The sequence below is a fragment of the Vespa crabro genome, chromosome 1, assembly GCF_910589235.1.
Source record: "Vespa crabro chromosome 1, iyVesCrab1.2, whole genome shotgun sequence".
Taxonomy (NCBI): domain Eukaryota; kingdom Metazoa; phylum Arthropoda; class Insecta; order Hymenoptera; family Vespidae; genus Vespa; species Vespa crabro.
Genome location: NC_060955.1, coordinates 3,680,826 through 3,706,935, shown reverse-complemented (window position 1 = coordinate 3,706,935; position 26,110 = coordinate 3,680,826). Strand labels below are relative to the sequence as shown.

At 27.9% G+C, this 26,110-nt stretch overlaps 6 protein-coding genes across 12 annotated transcripts; 4 read left to right on the top strand and 2 right to left on the bottom strand.

The window, feature by feature from the left end:
* Positions 1–3,815: 3,815 nt before the first annotated feature.
* Positions 3,816–5,836, top strand: LOC124423039 (E3 ubiquitin-protein ligase CHIP). Its single transcript, XM_046960292.1, has 5 exons — positions 3,816–4,008; positions 4,093–4,264; positions 4,321–4,519; positions 5,079–5,416; positions 5,508–5,836. Exons 2-5 carry the CDS (start codon positions 4,148–4,150, stop codon positions 5,748–5,750), a joined length of 897 nt encoding a protein of 298 aa, XP_046816248.1. The 5' UTR covers positions 3,816–4,008; positions 4,093–4,147; the 3' UTR covers positions 5,751–5,836.
* Positions 5,837–6,117: 281 nt separating this feature from the next.
* On the bottom strand, positions 6,118–10,770 carry LOC124423010 (GPI inositol-deacylase). Of its 2 annotated transcripts, XM_046960234.1 has the most exons (11): positions 10,109–10,770; positions 9,615–9,733; positions 9,384–9,537; positions 9,194–9,304; positions 8,959–9,062; positions 8,431–8,874; positions 8,099–8,352; positions 7,575–8,009; positions 7,120–7,509; positions 6,628–7,011; positions 6,118–6,551 (listed from the first exon to the last, which is right to left on the bottom strand). In XM_046960234.1, the coding sequence occupies exons 1-11, from the start codon at positions 10,122–10,124 to the stop codon at positions 6,278–6,280; spliced, it is 2,685 nt and encodes an 894-aa protein (XP_046816190.1). In that variant the 5' UTR covers positions 10,125–10,770; the 3' UTR covers positions 6,118–6,277. The 2 variants fall into 2 exon arrangements, with proteins under 2 accessions (XP_046816190.1, XP_046816180.1); XM_046960224.1 differs by having other exon boundaries at positions 9,615–10,770.
* Positions 10,771–10,887: 117 nt separating this feature from the next.
* On the bottom strand, positions 10,888–12,112 carry LOC124423045 (peptidyl-prolyl cis-trans isomerase 5). Its single transcript, XM_046960306.1, has 4 exons — positions 11,880–12,112; positions 11,583–11,790; positions 11,300–11,484; positions 10,888–11,219 (listed from the first exon to the last, which is right to left on the bottom strand). Exons 1-4 carry the CDS (start codon positions 12,096–12,098, stop codon positions 11,085–11,087), a joined length of 747 nt encoding a protein of 248 aa, XP_046816262.1. The 5' UTR covers positions 12,099–12,112; the 3' UTR covers positions 10,888–11,084.
* A 299-nt stretch (positions 12,113–12,411) lies between these two features.
* Positions 12,412–14,894, top strand: LOC124423030 (peptidyl-prolyl cis-trans isomerase FKBP8). 2 transcript variants are annotated; one of them, XM_046960277.1, is made up of 5 exons: positions 12,412–12,600; positions 13,068–13,378; positions 13,470–13,669; positions 13,751–14,055; positions 14,169–14,894. In XM_046960277.1, exons 2-5 carry the CDS (start codon positions 13,070–13,072, stop codon positions 14,468–14,470), a joined length of 1,116 nt encoding a protein of 371 aa, XP_046816233.1. In that variant the 5' UTR covers positions 12,412–12,600; positions 13,068–13,069; the 3' UTR covers positions 14,471–14,894. The 2 variants fall into 2 exon arrangements, with proteins under 2 accessions (XP_046816233.1, XP_046816225.1); XM_046960269.1 differs by having other exon boundaries at positions 12,418–12,709.
* Positions 14,895–15,225: 331 nt separating this feature from the next.
* On the top strand, positions 15,226–18,948 carry LOC124423021 (CCR4-NOT transcription complex subunit 10). Of its 3 annotated transcripts, XR_006941994.1 has the most exons (13): positions 15,226–15,368; positions 15,453–15,891; positions 16,060–16,385; positions 16,470–16,576; positions 16,651–16,802; positions 16,874–17,073; positions 17,157–17,448; positions 17,526–17,873; positions 17,995–18,104; positions 18,219–18,297; positions 18,375–18,518; positions 18,598–18,826; positions 18,930–18,948. XR_006941994.1 is itself a non-coding variant. In XM_046960257.1 (11 exons), exons 2-11 carry the CDS (start codon positions 15,483–15,485, stop codon positions 18,428–18,430), a joined length of 2,079 nt encoding a protein of 692 aa, XP_046816213.1. In that variant the 5' UTR covers positions 15,226–15,368; positions 15,453–15,482; the 3' UTR covers positions 18,431–18,934. The 3 variants fall into 3 exon arrangements, 1 of the variants encoding a protein (XP_046816213.1); XR_006941993.1 differs by having other exon boundaries at positions 18,598–18,934; XM_046960257.1 differs by having other exon boundaries at positions 18,375–18,934.
* A 617-nt stretch (positions 18,949–19,565) lies between these two features.
* LOC124427043 (protein MTSS 2-like) lies at positions 19,566–24,854 on the top strand. Of its 3 annotated transcripts, XM_046969483.1 has the most exons (13): positions 19,566–20,155; positions 20,570–20,631; positions 20,744–20,817; positions 20,951–21,035; positions 21,125–21,216; positions 21,304–21,596; positions 21,684–21,983; positions 22,201–22,329; positions 22,455–22,611; positions 22,843–23,139; positions 23,210–23,346; positions 23,437–23,804; positions 23,882–24,854. In XM_046969483.1, the coding sequence occupies exons 1-13, from the start codon at positions 20,084–20,086 to the stop codon at positions 24,516–24,518; spliced, it is 2,703 nt and encodes a 900-aa protein (XP_046825439.1). In that variant the 5' UTR covers positions 19,566–20,083; the 3' UTR covers positions 24,519–24,854. The 3 variants fall into 3 exon arrangements, with proteins under 3 accessions (XP_046825439.1, XP_046825457.1, XP_046825448.1); XM_046969501.1 differs by lacking the exon at positions 22,201–22,329 and having other exon boundaries at positions 19,567–20,155; positions 22,542–22,611; XM_046969492.1 differs by lacking the exon at positions 22,201–22,329 and having other exon boundaries at positions 19,567–20,155; positions 23,882–24,853.
* The last annotated feature ends 1,256 nt before the right edge of the window (positions 24,855–26,110 follow it).

The following is a 26,110-nucleotide window of genomic DNA, read 5'->3' as shown; positions in this document are numbered from 1 at the left end:
CCATCACAAGCCCTATCGAAAATGCTTAATTGATTGGATATCGCATCGAATTAATAACTTTGCTATCGAATAAAATTATATAATATTACTTTCAAAGTACATCCTTATTAATATATAAAATAATTTTTATTAATATATAAAAATTCCTTATTTATTATTTAAAAAATTTGAAAAAATTTAACAAATTTTGGTGTTAAAAAGTGTTAAAAAAAATTGTATAAATTTGGTATAATCGATACTGGTTTTTCATTAATTAAAAATTTCAATACTTTAACATTTTTGTCTCATGGTTATTTAATATAAGCCTTGTGTAATATAAGCGCATAAGGACTTTTAATGAATTTCAACGATTACCGGTTTAGTTCTTTTTTGTTCTCCTACGAATAAACATCGAAGATCTCTCTTACAAGTAAATATATTTTTATATCACACGTTTCTTCAATAATTTATCCAGTTTCTTATTATAATAATGATACTAATAATTTTTTTTTACTTTTCTGTTCCAGAAAATCATTGTAATCGCGCGCGAAACAATGATGTAATCGAGTGTTTATGACGCTAAATTTAAAATATCGCGAAATAGAAGCAGTATTTGTTCGTTCGCGTTTCGCGATTTAAATAACAAGTGTTTTTGCATCGATTGCATGCAATGCAGTGCTTAGAGTCAGTGTTTGTTCGCAAAGTATTTTGCTTTTTTAATAATTAAATTAACAGGTTGTATTTATAAAAGTCAATAGAGTTTCGCGAAGTAAATTCAGTGACCGTCCGTTAATAAATAACTACCGCGAATTAGATTCAGTGCATCACTGAAGATGATCTCATCCAACTTCGATGTCGACCTACCTCATTTTCAACCACCTACGAATCATCCACCCTCAATTTCGACCTAAATCACGGACGAGTGTTTTGGAGCTATCACAGAACTTTTTAAGTAGTAAGTGAATTTTTAAGTCCCTCCGATCACTTAATCATATCGAGGACGAAAGGTCCGAATCGATACGAGTGATTGGTTGTAATTAATTAGTAGAAAAACATTGAGTGACCATGAATAAATTTCTTCGAATATTTACTCGTGAATAGTTCCTTATTTTTTGATTTATTTATTAGATCAAAATAAAGTCTTCTTGTTCAAACGCGTTAGTTATAATTATTGGAAATTTTAAATATTTTAATACATTATTAAATATTTTTCTTTCGCGACAATAGTAAAGAATTGTTCTTCAGGGATTCTAATAAAGAATGAACAAGACATTCGCGATGGATAGTCTCTGGATTACAAGCGAAACTATATGATTTACTTTCTAATAATTATACATATTGCTTTTGAAAGAAGAAAGTCGAGTAGAGTTATTGATAGAAGACAAAGAGACTTGTAGAATCAGTACAATTCGTAGAATAAATTAATCAATTTTTAGCATAGTATTTTCAGCAATTAATATACCAATTCTCGTTTCTCTCCCTATGCTTTCTTGATTTTTCTTTTTAGGATTTCGTTAGAGTTGCGTTAGATTTATCAGTATTCTTCCACGTTTTAGAATAAAAAACGATTTTAGTTCTTTGGGATTAATAATAGTTATCGATTGCTCTATAATAGTGGTTAGGATATGAAGCAAAGAAAAAGCTATATGCCGAAAAGGCCCCCACAAACTGTGGCTGAAAAGGGCGATTATTAGCCTATTGAGTTATTTTCGAAGATTCTTTGGAATCTTTCGAGAATGGCTGTTAGTCATATTTTAATTTGACCGTAAGCGGAGACTAACCCTCCTCCAGATAGCATTGGTAACCAGAATTCACAATTGGCTCATGTCAAAGTCATCATTATTCTAACACTCATATAAGTGTGTGTTAACGGACACGATTAAAACTCCTATCGAAAAGTTCGTTTTATTTGCTCGAAAATTCGATTAGATTACCTCGCGAACGCAGATTTTAGAATAGAGTCATCGTTAGTCCATCGTGGGTTTCCAGATGCAGCAACCTCCACGTGGTGAGAAACCTGAGTCGATAATACTTGCGATATATTTAAATCTAATTTTGTAAATCACCCTACACAAGTATTACCGGGCGAATGGCTCCATATTTCAATGTATTTTTAAAATCTCATCGATCTAATTCTGATTAAACACTAAAGTATTTAAACACTTTACATTACCAATAATACGTCTACAGACAAATAGATAAGATACATACCGATATCGTATCTAGCACGGATCACTACAAGACTGATACTACTATGAAAAAAGATATACATATGAGAGACTGAAATGTATGAGTTTACAGTCTACTAACACACTTACTTTAATCTACACGAAACCGATTGTTATTATGAGAGGGATATACCAAACAAGCTTATACAACGACACGATAGATGGGAACGGGTCTATAAGCTTGTGTAGATTATACTTCAGAAATATAGTATGGAAATGAATTAATGTTTCAATTTTTATAAAAATTATATATAATATATAAGTATATATTCACTAATTATTATTTTCACAAGTATATAAATATCTAGAATCAAACTAAACGACATTCATCAAGCGTTCATAAAAACTTTATATGTATCTTTCTCACAACGTATGATTTTCTCACGTATATATCATCTATACATGCATATATAAATTTTCTTGGAAAAGTCCAAGCTTCGTAGGTTATATATTTTCTTATTTCCGAAAAGAAATAAAACCGTGTTGAGATATAAAATATGTACAATATTTTTCCTGTTGGCTCATCCTACTTTTTCATCTCAAATTATTATTAACATTTATAGCATAACTTTAACAAAGTTCTCTGTATTAATGTTAATATACGCTAAGTATGTAAGAAATACGATTAGAATTATTTTATATCTAAGATAACGTTCACAATGTTTTATTTATAATTTTTTAATAAATAAACAATTATGTGCATTTGATTAAATATTACAAAACTATTAAGACACATTAAATATAATATAAATGTAATATGAAATTTCTTTTAATATTAAATATAAACTCGGAATTGTTTCTAACTAATAATATAAAGAATTACGAGTAGGTAAAAAATTTTTAACTATTAACATGTCAGTCTTCTTTTAGATATAGATGAATAAGCATTCTAGCTATCTTTTTCCATACAGATACATTTAAATAATTAATTTAGATTATTTTACATTTATTTAAATATTTAGCATATTATTTAAATATGAAGCAATGTTCATTATTATAGCATAATTTACTAATAATTGAACAAAATGTATTTGTTTAAACGTTACATATTATTAAGACATACTCAATATAAAATAATTTTAAGTTTTGATAAAAGAAAATTTCGAATTTAGAAAGAATTATTGTTAATTAGTAAAATAAATAACAATAGAGCTGAAGAATTTATACGACCTCGATAATACTTCATCGTTGGATGTCGACGAGGTAACATCATAGTTTTCTTAGTCTGTACTATAATTAATTTATTTAATTAATCCCTTCGATGGTTTATTTAAGCAATGTATAGTATATACTTCCAACTAGTTTGCTAGTAAATAGTAATTTCATAAGAATAATTTAATAATCGAAATCTGTTCAGTGATGTAAACAACAACAAAGACGTGATAATTCGTGGAAACTTCGATAGAAGATAAGTCAGTCAGCTTACCGTTGGATACCAAAAAGTTAATATTATAACTTTGAACTTATTCATTTAAATAATTAATTAATTTAATCTACAAACATATATATAAGCCTTGAGGTGTAATAAACTTATTTGTCACATCGTATAAATATATATTGTACCGACTGTGTAGTTACGCCATCTAGACGTTTGTCTACCGAACTAACATTTGTAACACTTTTTATATTACAGCTAAGAGACCCTTGAAGCAAACGTATATACGTATTTAACAAATAGTTTATTATCTATTACTGATATTTATAAGATTGTTTGAAAAAATCATATACATAGAGTGAGATAAACGAGAAATGATACTTTTTTTACAAATTAAATACAAATAAAAGCGGAAAGTGAAGAAACGTATGTAGATTTAGAGGTTAAGATATTGTGGCACTTCTTTTTCTTTTATAATATTTATTTGTATTTTTGCGTATACATTTATAGAATTTTAATACGTTTTCGGCGTTGTGTCCATTGTGACACGTAATAAATCATCACCATGAGCAAGATGTATTCCACTGCAAATTTATCAGACAAGGAATTAAAGGAGCAAGGCAATCGTCTTTTCAATCTTCATAAATATGAAGATGCTGCAAACTGTTATACAAAAGCAATTGTGAGTGATATCTCAAATATGTGCAGATCAGTTACGACTGCATTTTATTCCTTCAGATAAAGAATCCAACTCAAGCATCATACTTCACAAATCGAGCATTATGCCACTTAAAATTGAAGCGTTGGGAATCGTCATGTCAGGATTGTAGGAGAGCTTTGGATATAGATCCTTGTTCTGTGAAAGGACATTTTTTCTTGGGTTTAGCTCTACTTGAATTAGAACTTTATGACGAAGCTGTCAAACATTTACAAAGAGGTATGTGTTTATCTAATAATGGTAAAGCCAGTATTTATTAAATTTACAAAATATAATAAAGCTTCTTGGAAAAGGTTAATATATTTTGTGCTTAAATATTTGCTTGTTTCAATTTATTCGATATGCTAGAATAATAATTATTTTAATGGAATATAATATGGTGACAGTTATTATACTATTTTTAAAATACAGTGGAAAATTTATGATATCTTAGTTTTTAATGGTATTTAAATATTTAATTAAAAATCTCCATCGAACGATAGCATCTTCAAAATCTTATTATATTTTCTTATATTATTATAATTAATATTATTCCGGATCTGACACGGTTGCATGGAGCATTGTGACTGCGCATAATTCATCTATAAATGGTAGGAATATGTCCATTAAATTTTGAGGTAAAATACGATAAGTTGCATTGTTGCTTGGTTCTTATCATTTGGCTACTTTGCACAACTCTTCTAGAAATTAGATGCTACTGTCATCAAATTAATTATTATTAGAATGATACTAATATTATTTTGAAAATGATTAACTATGCTAAATGACAATGGCATAGCGGTGGACTTGGCCAAGGAACAGAAATTAAATTATGGCGACGACATTACCAGTGTCTTGAGGCAAGCACGCAAACGCCGTTTTCAGTTGAGGGAAGAACAGAGGATTGCACAAGACATTGAACTTCAGACATATTTAAATCAATTATTAGCTGAGGATGCAGAAAGAAAATTAACTGCTTTAAATGAACAAGAGATCATAAAAGATGGAGACAATAAATCTGGAACAGATGCATCAAGTAGTGATTTAGCTAGGAGAAAAGAAGAAATAGAAGAAAAACGAGATATTTGTACAGCTCATCTTAATGATTTATTTGCTAAAGTAGATGACAGAAGAAGGGTCAGTTTATATTATTGCGCATTATTTTAATTCATATGCATTTTTTTTTATATTGGTCCAGCCTCGTTAATGCAAATATTAATTTTAATAGAAAAGAGAAGTACCAGATTACTTATGTGGGAAAATTAGTTTTGAGATACTTCAAGAACCTGTAATAACACCTAGTGGAATTACTTATGAACGAAAAGATATTGAAGAACATTTACAAAGGGTAGGACATTTTGATCCAGTTACACGTGTTCGGTTAACACAAGACCAATTGATTCCAAATTTAGCTATGAAAGAAGTGGTGGATACTTTTCTTCAAGAAAATGAATGGGCATTGTATTATTAATATGTTAATACGATATACTTCTATACTTCTTACATTTGATTCGTATAAAACACTAAAATATATTGTCAGTATATGATTTATTATTACTTTTGAGGATAAGCATTATTCTTTGTATACATACATATTGCGTCATTTTTATCAAATGGAAAAATAGACATCCAATACTTTAAAATAATTTGATTTTAAGTTAAACTATCTTTTTACTACATTATTTGTAAATTGTATACATATACTTTGATGGAAAGTCAATGATAAATACTTATAAAACTTCTTTGACAATTTATATATAAATAGAATTATTTATTGTGTATAGGTATACTCAATTTAGTTTAAAAATATCTGTATATTAGAATCAACATGCTACTACTTTTATGCACTCATAAGGTTATAAGTTTGACTATTGAATATGTATATCTAATTTTTTTTCACGAATAATAAGTAAAATCATTTATTTTATGATACAGTTCAGATTTTTTTATTTCCTCTGTTAATATTTTCATAAATAGTTCATCTACTTATTTCATATATTATGAGTTTAATCTGTCATTAATAATACAATGAAGAGAAAGAATAGCTGTAACTATTGCCACAGAAGGTGGAATAAACCATTGATAAAAGGATGGGCGAACAGTTGCTGCTGTAGAAAGCATAATCCAACTTAAAAATCGTAATATATTGCTTAATATCCATGATTCTGAAGATTTTGAAGATATTTTTACAAGTTCAAGAGTGCTGCATACAGCTAGAACTTCCCAACTAACAAGAAGTATAGAATCTTCTGTTAATAATCGTGTATTATAACTGTAAAAATGTTTAATTTTTAATTTTAATATCGTAACAATCAAATGATTGAAATATTAATAGTAAGTTAACTGACCTGAAATTTTTTGCCCACACAAGAACAGATGGTATAGCAGAGATAGCAGTGAAACTCAATAAAATAAAAAGAATCATGTAATCTATTATTTTTTGCTGAGTATTTTCATTTGTTCTTGTAACTTCTGTTTTTGTTCTACTCCTAAAAACTCTACCAATGGTAAAATGTTGTAAGCAGGACATTAATAATTCTTCTAAATAATCTTCATACATTCTCGTTAATTTTAAAAAGTGCAAAAATACTGAGATAATCATAGATAATGCTCCACATGTTGCTGGAACTAAAGATATGACAAGAATTGTTGTGAAGAATGGCAGTTGATTCAATCCACCAAGTAACCAGTCAGCCCATGTTACTGAAAATGCTATTGCACGTGCTAAAAATCTATAAAGAAACGTAAGAATGTATTAATGTAAGAATGTATTTAAAAAATTATAAAAAAATAATAATTTTATTACAAATAAATAAATAAATAAATAAATATAATCTTACCTTACAGCTATACCATGTGCTAATGAACCAAGGAAAATAACAGAACAGCATGTACCTATAGCAAATAGACAAATGATGGTCAAAGCCACACAGCTTTCGAAAACAAGACCAAAGTTAATACATAAAGCCATTGTAACAATCAATGGTGGAATCACATTTTTATCGCTATCTATTCGCAACGATATTATTATTAAAAGTAAACTTATAATAATTATATGAAGAATGGACCAGCGATCTCTCACTAAACAAGAAATTTGATCTATTATGCCACTTTCTTTAATGTTAAATTTATATGCGCATTTCGGTTCTAAAGTCAACCTTAATATTGCAGAAACATTGGTGTCGTAGTTGTAATGTGTCTGCACTTTCATAGTTTTGGGTCCGTTATCTCTGTAAAATAAATAAATAATGTGCAGATAATTCGATTAAAACTTCTAGAAAGAGAATATATTTACATTTCAGTTAAAAATATAGTTTGACTAGCGCCAGAATTCCATGGTTCTAATAATTCAATACTAGTGTGAACTGGTCCTTTAATATTCTTGCATTCAATATTTTTAAGCTCCACACTTATTGCATTTATTTTATCTAGAGTTATATAATATCTTGTTTGACCAGGCCCAAAGTTCATCAGACCAAATAAATTAGAATTAAAAAGATTTGTAATAGACCAAATCCTACTTTTAATAGGCAAAATTCTTTTTTCACGAGAGTATGCATCAATGGTAACTATAACATTGTTTTCTAAGTCTTCCGAGGTCATTCTAATAATAATATGTGTCATATGTGGATATTTAATTTCTTGTGTATCTAAATCAACAACACGTCTGAGTTTGTGAAAATAATCTGGAGCCATTCTTGTCCTATTTGTAAGATTCCAGCCCCAATCACTGTAAGCAAATAAATATTTAAAAAATAAGTGATTGAATATAGCTTTAATGTTAAGATATAATTATATCTTAATTATTATCGTACTAACCACACTCTAGAATAGCCTTGCAAATTTGATGCAGAACAAACAAAGAGCCAATCTTTTGTTTCTAAGTTTATTGTCTCAATTGTCAAATGATCACGTGGATCTGTAAGTCTAATCATTAAATATGTAGAACCTTTTCTAGAACTATTAACTTTACTCTCCCATGTGTATTGCCTTTGTATATTTTCTATCCATTCACCATTTTTATCAAAATTAAATTTTTCTTTAAAATGATATAATCTTTTTCCTGAACTTCTCTATAAATATAATAATTTATAATAAATATACATTTTCCTTTCGTAAATATTATGGATATCAATAAAAATTTTCCTTACATGTAAAAAATGATAAGATAAGGCTTCCAATTTACGAGCAGGCTCATTATAAATTTGAGCTGGTTTTTTTGTATAATCAACACTATCAAATAAAAATCTCACAATAGAGAGCACCAATTGTTTGCACCATAGAATACAAAGATGATCGGTAGATTTCCAAACATCTGGTATACTTGTAGTAAGAATATTTATATCTGCTGTAGGATCTATGGCTTGATTTGCTGGTACAACAATGTCTCTTGGTCCTCCAGTAATTGATACGACTGTTATCCCGGCTTCTTTAATTTGATTTGCTTTTTTCTCTAAATTATAATAATAAGTGGCAAAAGTATTATCAAATACTAGCGACGGCACAGAAGGGGTTGCTAAGTTGATAATAATACTGACAGTACTCGGTTTTGCATTTGGAACTAATAAAATAGCTCCTTTGGCTATGATTCCTCCCTGAAAATATAAGAATAATTATTCTTTATATAATTATTCTTTTAATTTCTATTTTTTATATTGAAAATATATATTTATAATTACCATAGAATGACCAATAAGTATAACATTATCCATGTTTCCTTTATACAGACTTAAAATTTTGTTTATGCAATGGAAAACATACATAGTTTCTTCCATCAATACACCTTTTATTTAAAAAATGAAATATACATCATTACTATTTGTATTGTAGATACATGCATTTTTTTATACTGAATATTTTACAAAACAAATAACATATTGACTATAACTCTTTGATATAATACATTATACATACCTCCATATAAAGCAGAATAATCTCTACCCAATGATACGGTGAAAAAGTCAAAGTGAAAGGGTGTTCGATTTTTTTGACTTTTTCTCAAACTGACAGAAGCAATAGATCTTACTACGTATGCAAACAAAAATATATATAAACAGGAGTATAATAAATGTTAATAATAATTAAAAAAAAAATTATAAATTACCTTGTTCATGAGATCCTGCATTTCCAGGAATAAAAAGAACAGGTATTCCTGTAAAATACATTCTTCTAAGTTTTTCTGTAACAAAACCTTCTCCATATGCATATAATCCAAATCGTGGATATTTGTTCTCTATATTATCGTCCAAAGCAATTCTCTGTATTAGAATAAATAAACAAAGAATGATAAATTAATTCTTTATAAAATAATGTATTCTAATTGAATTATACATACCACATATTGCGGATATTCGAACATATAAGTCATTTCACAAGTATTTTCCTCAAAATCAGTAATGTATCGCACACCTCCAAGGATGTACAATAATAATAAAAATAAGAATAATATAACTACTGAACAGTAAAATAGAACAGACTTTAGAAAAATCATTTTTTATTATTATTTTATATATATATATATAAATATATATGTATGTATATATGTGTCTATATATATATATATTTTTTTTTTAAATAAATCTTAATCAAATTTTAAAATAATTTCAACATTTCACTGATTTACATTAACCTTTCCATACTTTTTAACACATGTCAAAGATTTTGACATTTATTAATTATCACTTTGGACTTTCTCAACATTTTTTACAAGATTTAAATAATCTAACAACGATATATTTGAAAGTATCAAGAACATACTTTTAACTATATTTTAAGAGTATTACAGTTTTTTTAAGAGTATTAGTTATTTATATGAAATTTGGTACAGACCAATGAAGACGATCATAGAACGGACTGATCATAACAATTCCTAAAATTCATTTTAAATTTATTTGAAATTCAAATTTCAACATGAATTAATTAATTTGTTTAAATATATTTTTTATAAATTTTTTATTGCATCTCACGCATCATCTAATTCGAACGTATGCAATATGAAATAAACGTGAGACTATCGTGAACTTTCTTATATTATAGTACTTTCACGCTTTCAATATCACTATTCTTCAAAGTCGGATTAAAAAAGACTAGTTTTAAATCAAATTTTAAGATGATTGGTACGATAGTTATTTGTATGAAGATTGGTGCAGATCAATCTAGACGATAGTAAATAAAATGGACCGATCATGATAATTTTTAAAATTCATTTTAATTTACTTAAAATTGAAGTGTCAGTATTAATCAATTAATTTGTTTGAACACTTGTGTATATTTATATATTTTATATTGCATAACTCAACTACGAGTCACGTATTTTTCGATTCGAACGTATGCGATATGAAATAACCGTGAGAATGTCATGAACTTTCTTATACTATAGCAAAGTGCTTTCATGGGTTTAATATCATCATTCTTCAGAGTCAGAATACAAAAGACCGGTTATTAGAAAATGTCATATCCAATATAAATCTCTAATAATTTAATGATTTAATAGTACTAATTGATTAAAATTAAACTATGAGGCATGTGTGTATATATATATCATATATATATACAATATATATTTTGTTAATGGAATCATTTGTTAGTGGAAAAATATAAAATAATCGTTTAAACAAATTACATTCATTTATTAGTCATACAAATGGAGTATTTGTGTAAAGATATACACATAATATTTATAAAATTGTTTTATAATGGGAAATAATATTTGTTTAAAATTATATATAATTGGAATATAATACAATGATCAAAATTGCATTGTTAGTAGCATAGACCCTTGCATATTTTGTACATTAATTAATATTTATTCAGTTGCATCATCTCTAGAAACTCCAAATGGTTCTGTTACTGTCTCTGATCCACTGTTACTAATAACAACATCCTCTGTTGGTTTATCTCGACTATCGGTAGATACACTTTCTATTTTTTTCACTATATCCTATATAAAGATATTAGAAATATATTAAAATTGGTACTATTTATACATTCAAGATTACAGTTTTTTGGATCATCACGTACCATTCCTTTAATTATTTTCCCAAAAACAACGTGTCTGCCGTCTAACCATGGAGTTTGTACAGTAGTAATGAAAAATTGAGAACCATTAGTATCTTTTCCAGCATTTGCCATTGATAACCATCCAGCACCATAATGCTTTAACTTGAAATTTTCATCAGCAAATCTGGCACCATAAATACTATGTCCTAATGAGATAATTAAATAATATATTAAAGTATTATTAAATTATTTTAAAAATGTAATTTATATATATATTTTTTGAAATGATAAAAAAAAATTTAACCTCCAGTTCCATCTCCTTTTGTAAAATCGCCTCCTTGAATCATAAATTCTTTTATAACTCTATGAAATTTACTTCCTTTGTATCCTTCTCCAACAGGTTTCTTAGAAAGTTCAACAAAATTCTGTACTGTTTTTGGAACTGTATTTCCAAAGAGACCAATTTCAATTCTTCCGACGTTTTTACCGCCAATTTGGATGTCAAACCATACCTAAATATGTTAGAAAATCGAACGAATAAAAAATTCTGCACATATTACTATCATTGAAATTATCATTATTTTATCATGAATTCACTTACCTTATCTGTTACTTTTGGTCCCTTTGCTGCCTTATCATCTGCATGAACGGCCAAGCCGAAAATTATAGCCACAAGGCTAAGAACTAGAATTATCCTCATTGCAATTTGTGCGATATGTCGTCGAGAATTTCGACTTATTGAACAAAGACGTTCGACGAACAACTGTCGTTCATCGATGACTAAATTGTATGTAGTCAACGGTGAAGTTGAATGAACCATCAAGACTTGAAATGCGCACCACTGCGCACGCGCAGGTGCAAGTAATGTGGGTACATTTCATTGGTCTTCCTATTTAGTAATACACTGCCGTATGCTAGAAAACAGGCACCCCAGCTTTATCAATAGAATTCATCTGATTAAAATATTATCGTTGTAATTAAAATTATTTTAATATTTTATACATATTAATTATGATTGTATAAAATAAATATTATTTGGAAGGAATATTAATTAAATAAGTTAGGTAAAAGAAAAGTTTATAAATATATGTACGCATAAATGGATACACGAGTTATAAAGAAAAAGAACAACTGTTATTATATTTTTTTTACTTATTTTTGTAGTGATAATAAAGTTCTATTTTTCACATCGTACAAAAAACTTTTAATCTGTTTGTCATTCTTCAATCATCTCTATCTTATGCGATCTTACATAATTGAAAGAAAAAAAAGTTCTTGATGAAAATTCGATTATCGATTTCACTACGTCGCCTAATTTCAAGGTATAAGTCCCTTTCTGCCGGTAGTCCATTTATTATACGTTCAAATGTGAAAAATATACAAATATTTTAGGAAACTTTCATGAATGTTCATATCTTTTAAAATATTAAGGTATAAATAGTTATTATATTATATTATATTTTTTTGATTTTGAAAAATTATAATATATACTAATCATGCTTTTTATATTCTATTATTGATCACATGAATTTGTATTTTTTTTATAAACTTTATCAATTTTGTTTTCCAAGTTTATTGTTATATGAATTATTTATTTCTATTTTCTTTTCTCAATGTTTTTTTTTCTTTTTTTGTTTGATATATTGTTATTATTACTATTATTATAACCTTCGAATTTTCATGACTCATTTAATTTTATAAGATCATGAATATGGAATGATTGACTATTGAATGTGTTTAAAGTTTCTTTATTCTAAGGTGAATATAATTTTATAATTTTACTTTTTAGAGATGGATAACATAGAATTACAAACAGAAAAAACCCAGGCTGATTTTATTCGTGAAAATTTAAATTTTGATATTGATCCAAAAGATCCACAAACTAAAGCAGCTTTATCCGACCACCCTGTAGATGATTGGATTGATATTCTTGGTAATGGACAATTGAAAAAAAAAGTTATAAGAGAAGGACAGAATGGAATGCGACCTAATAGAGCTGATTATTGTACATTGAAAATTATTGGCAAACTCGAAGATGGTACGATAGTAGAAGAACATGAGAATATTACTATACAATCAGGTGATGTTGAAATTATTCAGGTAATGTGTCCTTTTCTTATTAGTTACCTAAATTTTTCATTAAATATTTTTCATTATAAATATAAAAAATATCCTTCTTTTTTATATGTAGGGATTAGATCTAGCAGTTGCGCTAATGAACGTAGGTGAAATTGCAGAAGTGGAAGTTGCTTCACGGTTTGCTTATGGTACTTTAGGAAAAGAACCTAATATTCCATCTAATGCTACTATTTGGTATACCGTTGAATTAAAATCAATTGAATTTGAAACAGATATTGAAAATCTTAGCATCAATCAAAGAAAAGAAATCGGGTAATTATTATTATTATGATTTGTTTGATTTGTAATCTTTGTTGGAATAAGTTTTAACATATAAATTTTATTACTATACAGAAATAAAAAACGAGAACGAGGTAATTGGTGGTTCGCACGAGATGAACCAACAATTGCAATTCAATGCTATAGAAGAGCCCTAGATTTTTTGTTTCCTTCAAAGAATTATTCAAATTCTCCTTTTGATGAAGTTGAAGAATCTGCCACTGATACGGAATTGCAGGCTTTATTAGAGGATCGTATGAAAGTATTTAATAACTTAACTGCAGCACAAATAAAAACTCAAGCGTATGATGCAGCATTAAAAAGTGTAGAGAATGTTTTAACATGTCAACCATTGAATATAAAAGCATTATTTAGAAAAGGTAATATTAATTACAACTTTATAAAAATAGTATCAATTTAGATTTAATTCAAGTTTAGATATTAAAATTTAAATGATTTCATATATTAGCAAATATATATTTTATATACACAGGGAAAATTTTGCACCTTAAAGGAGAACATTCTTTAGCTTATACTACTTTACTTCAGGCTGCAAAGTTACAACCAGATTCAAAAGCTATCCAACAAGAATTAGCAATTTTAAAAGAAAAAAATGTGAAGGATGCACAACATGAAAAAAATCTTTATCGTAAAATGCTTGGAACACATAAAATGAATAATACAACTTCTAAAAATAATAATAAAAATGACACTTCAAATAAACTTGTTTGGAGTTTAATTGGTGGGGCTGCTGTTACTGTTGTAGGAGTTCTGATTTATAGGTTCACATCATGACGGAAGCATTGGAAATTGTATTCAATTGAATCGCATTTAATAATGTCTAAACCAATAATGAAATATAATGATGATACGAGATATGATATTTTGTTATATAAAAATATCTTTATGGACAGATTATTTGAAAATATCATATGACTTCTTTACGGTAGTAACTTAAAAAACTAGTGCTTCCTTGTAAGATTGTTCATAGCATTACCAATAAAGCATACACCATTTAATTATCTATAAAAGATCTATTAATTTAAGCAAAAATAAAAGACAGATAAAAGAATGATTCAATATACAAAATTTATTAATTTATATAATACTTTCATTTATTGAAATTATCTTCCTATACTGAATATTGTTGAAATATGATAAGAGAAAATATTTGTATACGCGTATGTATTTATGTACAATTATATGTTATATGCACAAATATTTTTTATATATTCTTTTAATATTACCTGAATATATTTGATCTCTTGATAAGTTTTATATTTATTCCATCTTACATTTAAACCATGTAATGTATTTACTACAATCAATAATAATGTTAAATAAATTTATTATTGACATATTAATAGATCATGTGTAAATATACTTTTATAATCTTTGTTAAGTCTACATTGGTACATCTAAAATTAAAAATTATATTATTGAAATTAAATTATATTAAAAGTAAATTATAATTTATATACAAACTATTTAAAACAACTTTTATGATTATTATTTATTATATATTTAAAGATTATTAACAATACAGAAATAATAAATTGTATAGATACATTTGACCCCTCAAGTAACTTAAGTTATACGTCACTGTTCTCACCTGGTGGTATCAATGACAAGGAGCAGTTATTGCGTAGTGGAATGAATACAGACACAGTTAACCTATTTAGCAAAATTAAATGTTAGTAACAGAATGTATATTGTGTTATAGAAAATATTGATTTTACTGTAATTGACGTTTTTATAAATCATTTTTATGTTGTAGTAAAATTTTCGTACTTTTCATTATATTACGATGGCTGAAATATCTGAGGTGCAAAGTAAAGATTTTGGACAAGCAGTAATAACAGAACAAGAACGTGAATTAGCCCAAAACGCATTATTCGAATTTCAGAAAGGTTCATATACATCTTGCTTAAATTATTTGAATAAATTGGAAACTCTCAGGCCAAAGGATCTTAAAGTAATGCATAATAAAGTTGTAGTAGAATATTATAAAAGTGATTTGAAAAAGACAGAATTGATGAGAAAAAGTTTGAATGCAATATGTGGACAAATGTCTACGACAGATTTGGGTGATGCTATAGATGATGTTGAAAAATGTGTAATGAGATATAATCAAGCAGTTTTGTTATATCATACGGGACAATATACTGCAGCATTACAAATAATGAATAGATTATTTGCTTATATTGAACCAATGGGTACGTATAACAAAGTTATCTTAAGTATTATTTATTTTAAGTATTATTATTATTATTTATAATAATAATACTTAAGTATTATTATTTATTAATTTTAATTAAGTATTATTATTTATTAATTTTATTTATGAGGATGGAAAAAACTTTAAATTTCTTTTAATGTTTTAGAAGAAAATTTGGCACATAAAGTTTGTTTACTTTTAATTGAATTACATATAATAACTGAGCAACCTGATGCAGCATTATCGTTAATAAATTATATAGAAAGTCAATTCATTTCAATGGATAATTCTAAGATTGCATCAGTAGATAAAGAAGGTGTAATAAAAGTTGTAAAAGAACAGAAAGAACAGAAGAAAGATAATAATGATACAGTTACAGATTTATTTAAAATGAAATTATTAAAATGCAAAGCTAGAATATACCTTTTAACACACCAATTAAAATTATGTAAACGAGAATGGAAGACATTAGTTTCTTTAGGAACTCCAATAGTAAGATTATACATGTATTAAAATAATAATATATATATTTTCTTATTTTATTATATGTAAAATATTTATTTAATATTTTTCAAGAATATATCAACATTATGTTTGAAAGCAAATTTGGAATACTTAAAAGGAAATTATAAAAAGGCTATTAAGCTTTTAAATTCACTCACAACAGATAATTTAGATTTCAAGTTAGTATTTTTGCAATATATTTCATATTTTAGTTTTTATATATTGCATTTATATATTGTATTTTCTCTTTTAGATCTTGTGGAAAATTTTCTGCAGTCTTATATTACAATAATATGGCATGTATACATCTTGCCATGGGTAAACCGAATTTAGCATGTTTTTATTTACAAAAGGCTTTACAAGAAAATAAAAATGCTGTAGAAAGTGTGCAAATAAAAGATACTGGTAAATATACTAATTTATATCATGTATTATATTTTTTTTGATAAACACAAATAATAAAGTATCTGTTTAAGATCCTTTATCTTCACAACCATTGTATACACTTGGTGGAAATAAACATTATGAATTAATGTACAGTCTGGGTATATCATATTTACATGCTGGTCAAGCATCAAAAGCTTTTGATTGTTTTACTGAGGCTGCACAGAGATTACATAATAGTCCTAAACTCTGGTTAAGGATGGCTGAATGTTGTATTTATTGTCATAAACCAGTACGTGTAATCGGCAAGTAATTTTTTATGAGCATATACATCTGAATGAAATTCAAAGTAAAAACTTATCTTTTTTTTTTCAGACGAATGAGGTTGATTTTAATATACCTAAACGGCGTAAAGATTTAGTTCAAAAAGTAATAGGTTCTGGAATGCATAGAAAGATAGTCTTAACATCATCACTTTCAAAAGATACAAAATATCATACAGAAGGTTTATCTTATGCCATACCACAGCCTACTTTAGAATTTGCATTATTATGTTTAAAGAATGCTTTATTTTTATTACCTAATAATAGCGAATTGAATTTATCTATGACAACAATTACAAATCCTCAAACTGTTTCATTAGCATTGACACCTGGACATAATTTGAGTATGAAGATATTTAGTATTTATTTATATATTCTAATATCAATAATAAAATTATATAAATTATTTATCTACATATAGATAATCAGAACTCCACCTTGATATCTCAAGCAATGACTATAGAGGCATTGAATTTAAAGATCAATGTCTTGGCTGCAAGTGCATATGTATCTTTATGTCTTGGAGATTATATTGTTGCATTAGAACATGCTAAAGCATTATTAAATCTTAATAAAGTGCCTGGAGCATATAGAATGCTCGGTAATTTGTATGCTGCTGAAAGTTTGATTTTCATGGATAAAATTAATGAAGCAATCGAGTATTTGAAGCCAGAAAATATACAAGATTTAAATACTTTTGTTTCTATTCCTGAAATTCAGGATAAGGATAAAGAAAAAATTGAAGAAGTAGTTTTGAAACCTATGAAAGGTAAAATATTTGCTAAATGTATTTACACTTTGTCTACACTTTGTAAGATATGTATATGCATTCTAAAATAATGCACTATTATATCATATTTTGTACAGTAAATTATGCTTCTATGTTATAGCATGGTATCCAACAACTGTTCCTACAGGTGTTGCAGTTCTTCGTTATAACTTAGCAGTTGCTTATGCTATACGTGGTGAACTTGATAAATCTGGTGAAACATTAAAACAGGTGAATAAAATAATTTATACCATATTGAGCTAGTTTGTGATATAGCTTATGATAAATCTGTCATATATATGAATTCTTATATATTAATCGGTGAACTGATATTGATCATTATAGGTATGGTTGTCAAAAGGTGCAGACTGTGATGTACCTATACATGTAATAATGTTAGCATTATATATAGAATTACAACTTGGTAAGAATTACATTTGATAATTCTAATAATTTTATTTTTTATAAGTTCATTCTAATATATCTTTCTTTTAATTGTAGGTCATGCAGATATTTCGAAATCGATAATAAAACAACATTGTCCTCAGTATCGTTAGTCATTTTTTTATTTGTACTTTATATAATGTCATTTGTAATCATCCCTGTATTATGCGTATCAATATGTATATAGAAATGGAAAATATGGTAATGACGATCATTTTTTGTATTTTTTACCATTCATATATTTGTGCCAATTGTATCATATTTTTATGATATGTTCCAGATTACATTTTATTGTACATATGCGATAATTGCAATTTTTGGATCTATGTTAAAGGGTAAACATAAAGAAAGTAATCAAGATTCCAATTATTCAGATATATATAGATGTGTATATATATGGGCATTTATATACAGTTATATACTTTTGTAAAAATGATTCTTAGATTAATATTTGGTTGAACAGATTTATTAGTTCAGCTTTCAACAAACGCTTCGGCTTTCTATTTAATGTAATTACAAACATTTGTTATACTTGGTATAATTAAAAGATGAATTTACTATAATTATATTTAAATCTGTATAAATCATGTGTTGAAATATACTTTTTTTTAGTCAAACTATAATAAAATATAAATTCCTTCTTGAAAAACATCTAAACGGATGTGTATATATAATATGTATATATATATACATATATATGTGTGTTCGGTACGTGATTTCGAGAATGAGTTCAGAAGGGAGTGGGGTAAGGGAAGAAAAAGAGGAGCAAAAACTATAGCATGACACAAAACCAGAATACGTTCATAAGATTAGCGCATCCTAAAACTGACGTCATAAAATATGATAAAGAAAGAGAGAGAGAGAGTGTGTGTTCATTTATATTATATTATATTATATTATATTATATTATATTATATTATATTATATTATACTATATATACATATATACATATATGACTAATGTCATTAATTATATCAAATTAAATGAGGATTACATAAGAAGTAGATCATATATTATATAAAATTAAAAAAACACGAAAGTAAATAAATTATTAAAAAAAAAAAAAAAAAAAAAAAAGAAAAAGAAAATAAAATAAATATTATTTTGTATTTAACATTATATATAAACACGATTTGAATTTGGCGGTAATTTTGAAATAATTTCAATGCTGACGCTTGATTGGTTTGCTAATAAATATCCTGCATATCATCATACTGTTATATCGACGGCCATGAGCGCACAAATCAGAATGAAAACAGTATCGTACGCAGACGTGAGCCATACTTGATCCATTGAATCGACATACTTCTGTCGCGTTTGACTCGAACTCTTTCGTTGTGTTTATAGCGAATAATTGGGGGAAAAAAGATTAGAAGGATTTCTGTGTATAATAATAACTTTAACGAAATTGAAGAGAAAAAAAGAAAAGAGGAGAGAGAAGATGAATGATTTAGAAGTGGAAGGTGGTTCATTTCTATTGTGGAAGGATTGATGTCAAAGCGTTCGTGGCACGTTCGAGACGGCCGAATAAGGTACAAGTGAGGATAAGGAAAGGGTATCCCTTGCACTCTCGATTCCGAAAAAAAAAAACATCTTTTCTCTCCTGGCCGATCGTAAGAATGAACGATATCGTAGAAATGAAATTGAAAGGTAAACATTTATTGGATACTTATGTGGATGATAAAAAATAAATTTGTGAAGAATCGTAAGAAAACGGATACATCGCGTACTGCAGACGGTAGTATTTGAAGTTCTCTTTTAAAAGATGGATGCGACGATCGAGAGAGAGTGCAGCGCATTAGGCGGTCTCTTTCAGCAGATAATTACTGATATGAAGGTAAGAATTGTTTATTTATGTCAATGGATAGAACTTCTTTCGAAGATACTTTATTCTTCTTTTTTTTTTTTTTCTCTTTTTTTTCTTTCCCGCCTTGTTTTCGCCTGTGCATGTCACGTAGCTATTATGTATCGTTTATGTATACTCTCTTTATAAATTAGAGACGTTTCAAAACGTACGTTTCTTAACATACATATTAATATCATTTCTAACAACTTATTTGGAATGTTTATGTTTTTTTCTCTATTTTTCTTTAGAGATAGAAGGAATTGTATTTATAATAGAATAAGTAAACATTCCTTTCACATCTTATGTTTTTCTTTTTAATCGTTCGTTAAAAAAAAAAAAAAAAGAAATGTTTAAATATTTCATTGGTGAATTTTAAATTCATCTCTTAAAAATAACTTGTTGCAGAATGGAACACCTCTTTGGGAAGATTTGATCTCAAAAGCTACAAAACTACATTCATCCCTAAGGTAATGATATATTGACACTAAATCCAAATACTTTTTCCCAAATTAATTAATAAGATTAGTCAGTTTTTAAGAGGATATAAATTTAGAACAAGTTTTTTTTTTTAATTTCTAGAGCTGCCATTTTGGCATTATCAGCATATCTAGAAGCTTTTCAAAAAATTGCAGATGTAGCAACCAATGCTAGAGGTAAGAGTTTGTAGAATCATTTATTATTGTAAATATTGGATGAGTATAGAAGCATGTAATTTTTTTTCTTGTTATTTCTTCTTTCTTTTTTTCTTTTTTTTTTTTTTTTTTTTTTTTTTTTTTTGTAATTAAGGTGCTACAAAAGAGATTGGAACTGCTTTGACAAGAATATGTTTAAGGCATAAAGCAGTTGAAAATCGTATGAAATCATTTACAAGGTAATATTAATAACATGTAATCATATGGTAACTTATACTTTCTTTTTATGTATGTTGTATATATGTATATTGAATGTATTTTTAATCAGTGCTATTATGGATCGCTTGGTAATGCCACTTCAAGAAAAAATAGAAGACTGGAAAAGATCTTTGATTAATTTAGATAAGGAACATGCCAAAGGTAAAATTTTGTACAAGATTCAAAACAAAATCCGATAATAGATTGTAGAACTTCCTGGATTCATATACTCATAGAGAAAATTTTCAGAATATAAAAAAGCAAGAGCAGAATTAAAGAAAAGATCAACTGATACATTGCGATTGCAAAAGAAAAAGGGTCGGAAGGGTCAAACTTCTCATATTCATACTCAGATACAAGGGCAAATTCATGGAGTTGTACAAAGTGATTCTGAGTTTAATAAAATGTTAGAATCTTCTGCTGCAGTCATTCAAGAAAAACGTTTAAGTTTGGAAGAGACTGAAAGAAAGGCAGTGCGTGCAGCTTTGCTTGAAGAACGTGGTAGATTCTGTCTACTAGCTAGATTTTTAAAACCAGTACTTGTGAGTAACATTACTATACTATTTATGTTTGTAATCATATGCTTGTATTAGAAATGATATATGTGTAAATTTATAAACAAAATGAAGGATGAGGAGATTGCAATGTTAATGGAATTGACACATCTTCAAGAAGTTTCTGATCAATTGCAAAGACATGCAGCTTCACCACATCATCTACCACCTGCATCTGAACAAGTGATAACGGATATAAAAGGCTGCGATGTTACACAATGGTCATTAGCAACTCCTCCTTCTAGCCCTTCTTTATCTTTAGGATCAAGAAAAAGCTCTATGTGTTCAATCAGTTCTTTAACAAGCAGTAGCAGTGGATCTTGTAAAAGTCATCCAAGTCCATCTGGACATCCATGGCACAGATCCCTTTCTCAGGTACATAGAGATTGATTGAGATCTATGTGTTGAATTATAGTTTCTTATTTCATTTCTAAAGAATTTAGATTCTAGATATTAAATTATGTATAGTGCATGATTATTTAGTGTCACTGCTAGTGCATTACTTTTGCACAATTAAGGTAGTTGCTCGTAGATTATGGCATGACGGCTACCTGCTTAGTGTATGTGGTAGTCGATGTTATACTCGTTGTAGTCCGTTGGTGCCAGGCCTTCCAGCATCAGCAGTATGGCAATGTTGCGTCATTTAACAAATGGCAGTTCCCGTGATTCTGGCTTCACTTCTCAAGATACGTTATATACACAACCTATTTCTGAACATCAGGTAAAGTTGTTCACAATTAGTGGCTTACTAGAATTGTTCACTGTTTATTTTATAGAAGCTTGTTTGTTACAATAAATTGTATACTTATTATTTTTATTACCTTTAAAATTAATGTATTCTTATAGGTATCAAATGTCTCTTCTCAATATAATCAAAGTACTGGATGTACTGTTACAAGACCTGTAACTACTTCAACTTGGCCTGATTTACAGGAAACATCTACTACGTATGATAGACAAAGCCAAAATACAATTAATGAAAGGCCTCATACAATCTCTTCTGGTAATAAATGATTATATATATGTAATGGACTATATTTACGACATAGATTTATATTATTATCGTTATTATCGTTATTATTATTATTATTATTATTATTATTATTATTATTATTATTATTATTATTATTATTATTATTATTATTGTTATTATTGTTATTATTATTATTATTATTATTATTATTATTATTATTATTATTATTATTATTATTATATCAATTAATCATTGGTTCAGCTTATGAAAAGGGGCATCAGAGACCTGCTCTTAGTGTTTACACATTCCAAGCACCTGATCAAGAGGGAAATAATTGTTGTCACAGTCAGCCAGCTTCTCCAGTTTCTTCTTCCTCATCATGCTCTTCCTCTAATCAACAGTTATCAAGAATACAATTGCGTCGAAATAATGGAAATCGTCCACCCATACCTAATAGATGTTCTAGCCTAGAACGACCATCTACAACAGTAAAAACTGAACCACCTAGTAGTCCACGGGGAAAACCGAAATTACCGCTTCCAGCTCATTTAGCAAAAGGTTTCTATAATTTTATTTTATAACAATATTTAATTATTTACATTGAATCAAATTTTATAATGTGATTCAGAATTAGCCACACATCAACTTCAGCAACCAATGTATGTAAACATGCATGAATTGGCAAACTTGGCTGCTAGTCGTGCACAAGAAATGCAATTTCCTTTACCACCTCCTCCTTCAATGCCAGCATCAGGAAATGACAAGGTATGTTTTTAAAGGCTAAAGGTCTTATTTTAATTTCTATTGTTTACGAATAAAATATGTATGATTTTATTTTATGTAAAATATATATAGGTCGAAGGTACAGAAAAAGATGGAGGAAGCCAAACTTCGGAATCAAGCGTAGAATCAAGTAGTGGATATGGAAGTCAGACTACTTTACCGCATTCCCATTCTACTCATAATCAGACTGAAAATACTTGGAATGTACCTGCAGCTGCATCGACTTTACTTTCGCGGAGAGGATCAATGCAGCAAGCTACTAGGCCACCTCCGCCGGCAAGACGTACATCTACTATTATTACAGCTACCTTCAGTAGTCTTGTAACTAATCCCAACGAAGAAAATATAGAAAATATTTGCGACGATACTGAAAATCTTCCGCCACCGCCAGCATTCCTATTAGAAAGTTCTTCGCCTGTAGCTAGCCCTACTCCTCAACGGTATGTATATTCCATTTTTACGTACAACTACGTATTATGAAAGAAATATTTAGAAGTATTTATCTTCCATATCACAGATCTATTTCCGTATCAGAAACAGTACGAACTTTGACAGAACTACGTCATACACCAGCTAGTCCTTCTCTTTTACGTAAGGCTGGTGCACAAGGACATGTTAATACTTCTAGCGTAATGCAGCATAGTACAATATTACAAACAGCTTGTACGTCTGTTGAACGTTCATCTACTACTACGCGTTCCACTTCAAAAGAACGCGGAACGCATTTCACTCAGACACAAATATCTACTGCCACTGTAAGCAATCAAGGGCAAGGTCCTGGAGGTGTAGGTCAAAGTTTCATGGCTGCACTCAATGCAAAACTTATTAATAGTACAAGCGGTAATAGCACAGGTAACAGTAGTCCGAAACCAGCAAGAAAACATTCCACCGATCAACAAATGACCAAGAATTCTAAAACATCATCTGGTTTTCTTGAAACGTTAAATGCAAAATTAGCGCAACAACAACAGAGCCTTCAAGGGAACAATGTAACAAGTAGATCTGCCAGTGTGAGACGTATTATGGGTAATCGCGTACCTATTATGGATCCAGCTCAAGTAAGAGATTCTCTTATGGATCAAATTCGACGGGGCACTTCTTTACGAAAAACCAGTGGTCCCATTAACGATCGTTCTGCTCCCAAAATCTGTTGAATGCCGAGGAATGCTGTTTTGCGTAAGTTCCTCCTGCTGTTTTATTACATATAATGTTTATATAAGGCAATATATACAAACATCAAAACATCTTTATATTGTCGCATACATGTCAGACTATGACAATACCTTTACAAGTATATTTGCATTATTTATGTTATGAATACCAAAACTTTCATTTATTGCACGAGTTACATATTGTAACGATGGAGCAATTTTTTGACAGAGTTTATTGTAAGTTAAGAAGAAACATTATGTTAAATCTGCCTTGAAAGTATTTATATTTAGCGCGATATATAATAATAATAATAATAATAATAATAATAATAATAATAATAATAATAATAACAATAATATATACATATATATATACATATATATATATACATATATATACATATATACATATATATATATATATATATATATATATATATATATATATATATATATATATACATTTATTTAATTTGAAATAGTAGTTAAAATAAATCGCTTCTCAAAGAAAATTGCAATGTCTGTAACTCTTGCAATAATTGAAGTATGATGGAATTGTATAGCACTTTGGTTCATTATTATGAACTTTTGGAAGATTTATATTACATGCATTTTTTATAAAGCCGAAATCTTGCCGTACTACAGTGGGATCTCGATTATTCTTTAATTATATGATTCGACATATAAATCGAATCCGAGGTCTCGAATGTTTTTTCATAATAAAAAAGAAGATTTTCGTCTGAAACATTTGTCTTCCTCGTTTGTTCGTTAATCGCTATAAGCATTGATTTATATACATCTTTATATACATATGTTTTTGGCATTACTAATATATGGATGTTGATGTGGATTTATCTATATCGTATAACGGATATAACTAAAACAATAAATTTGTTAAAAGAAAATCATAAACACGAAGTACAGCTTCTTAAAAATGTCATGAGGCAAGATTGACGACAGACAGAAATGAGATCTTTGATAAGTAGAATTAGGACAGAAATTGATCCTAATTTGCTTTAAATCGTTCCGATCTAAGAATTGTTGTATTAGATTAATAAGAATGTTTCTTGGACTATATACAAATAATATAGTTAATACATATAATAGGATCGATTTCACAATCGGTCAAATTTTTTATGCTTTTTTTACCATACTAATTTAACAAATGATTTTTTACGTTCTTGTATACTATAACATATATTTCATCTTTATCGTAAGTTCATTTTTCATGTATCATAAATTTTTATAATCGGGATTCCACTTGGTTTCTTTGATATTAAGTAAATAATTTAATTACTTAATTTGATAAAGTATTTTATTTTTCTACCAAACGCACAGAGAGATATAGATGTATTACTATAATTTCTTTTTTTTTTTCTTTCTTTCTTTCTTTTCTTCTTTTTTTTTAGAATTTATTTTCTTTTTGGAAGTAGAGTATTCTAAAAATATATTGTTCGCCGTATTAAATACTGTCATTTGTAACGTAAGAAAGTAAAAGTGGTATAAGTATTAATGATGCTTTTTTTATAATGTTTAAAGAATAAATAGTTATCTGTGTAGAATTTATCAATGAATTGGCTAAGTCATTATAACTG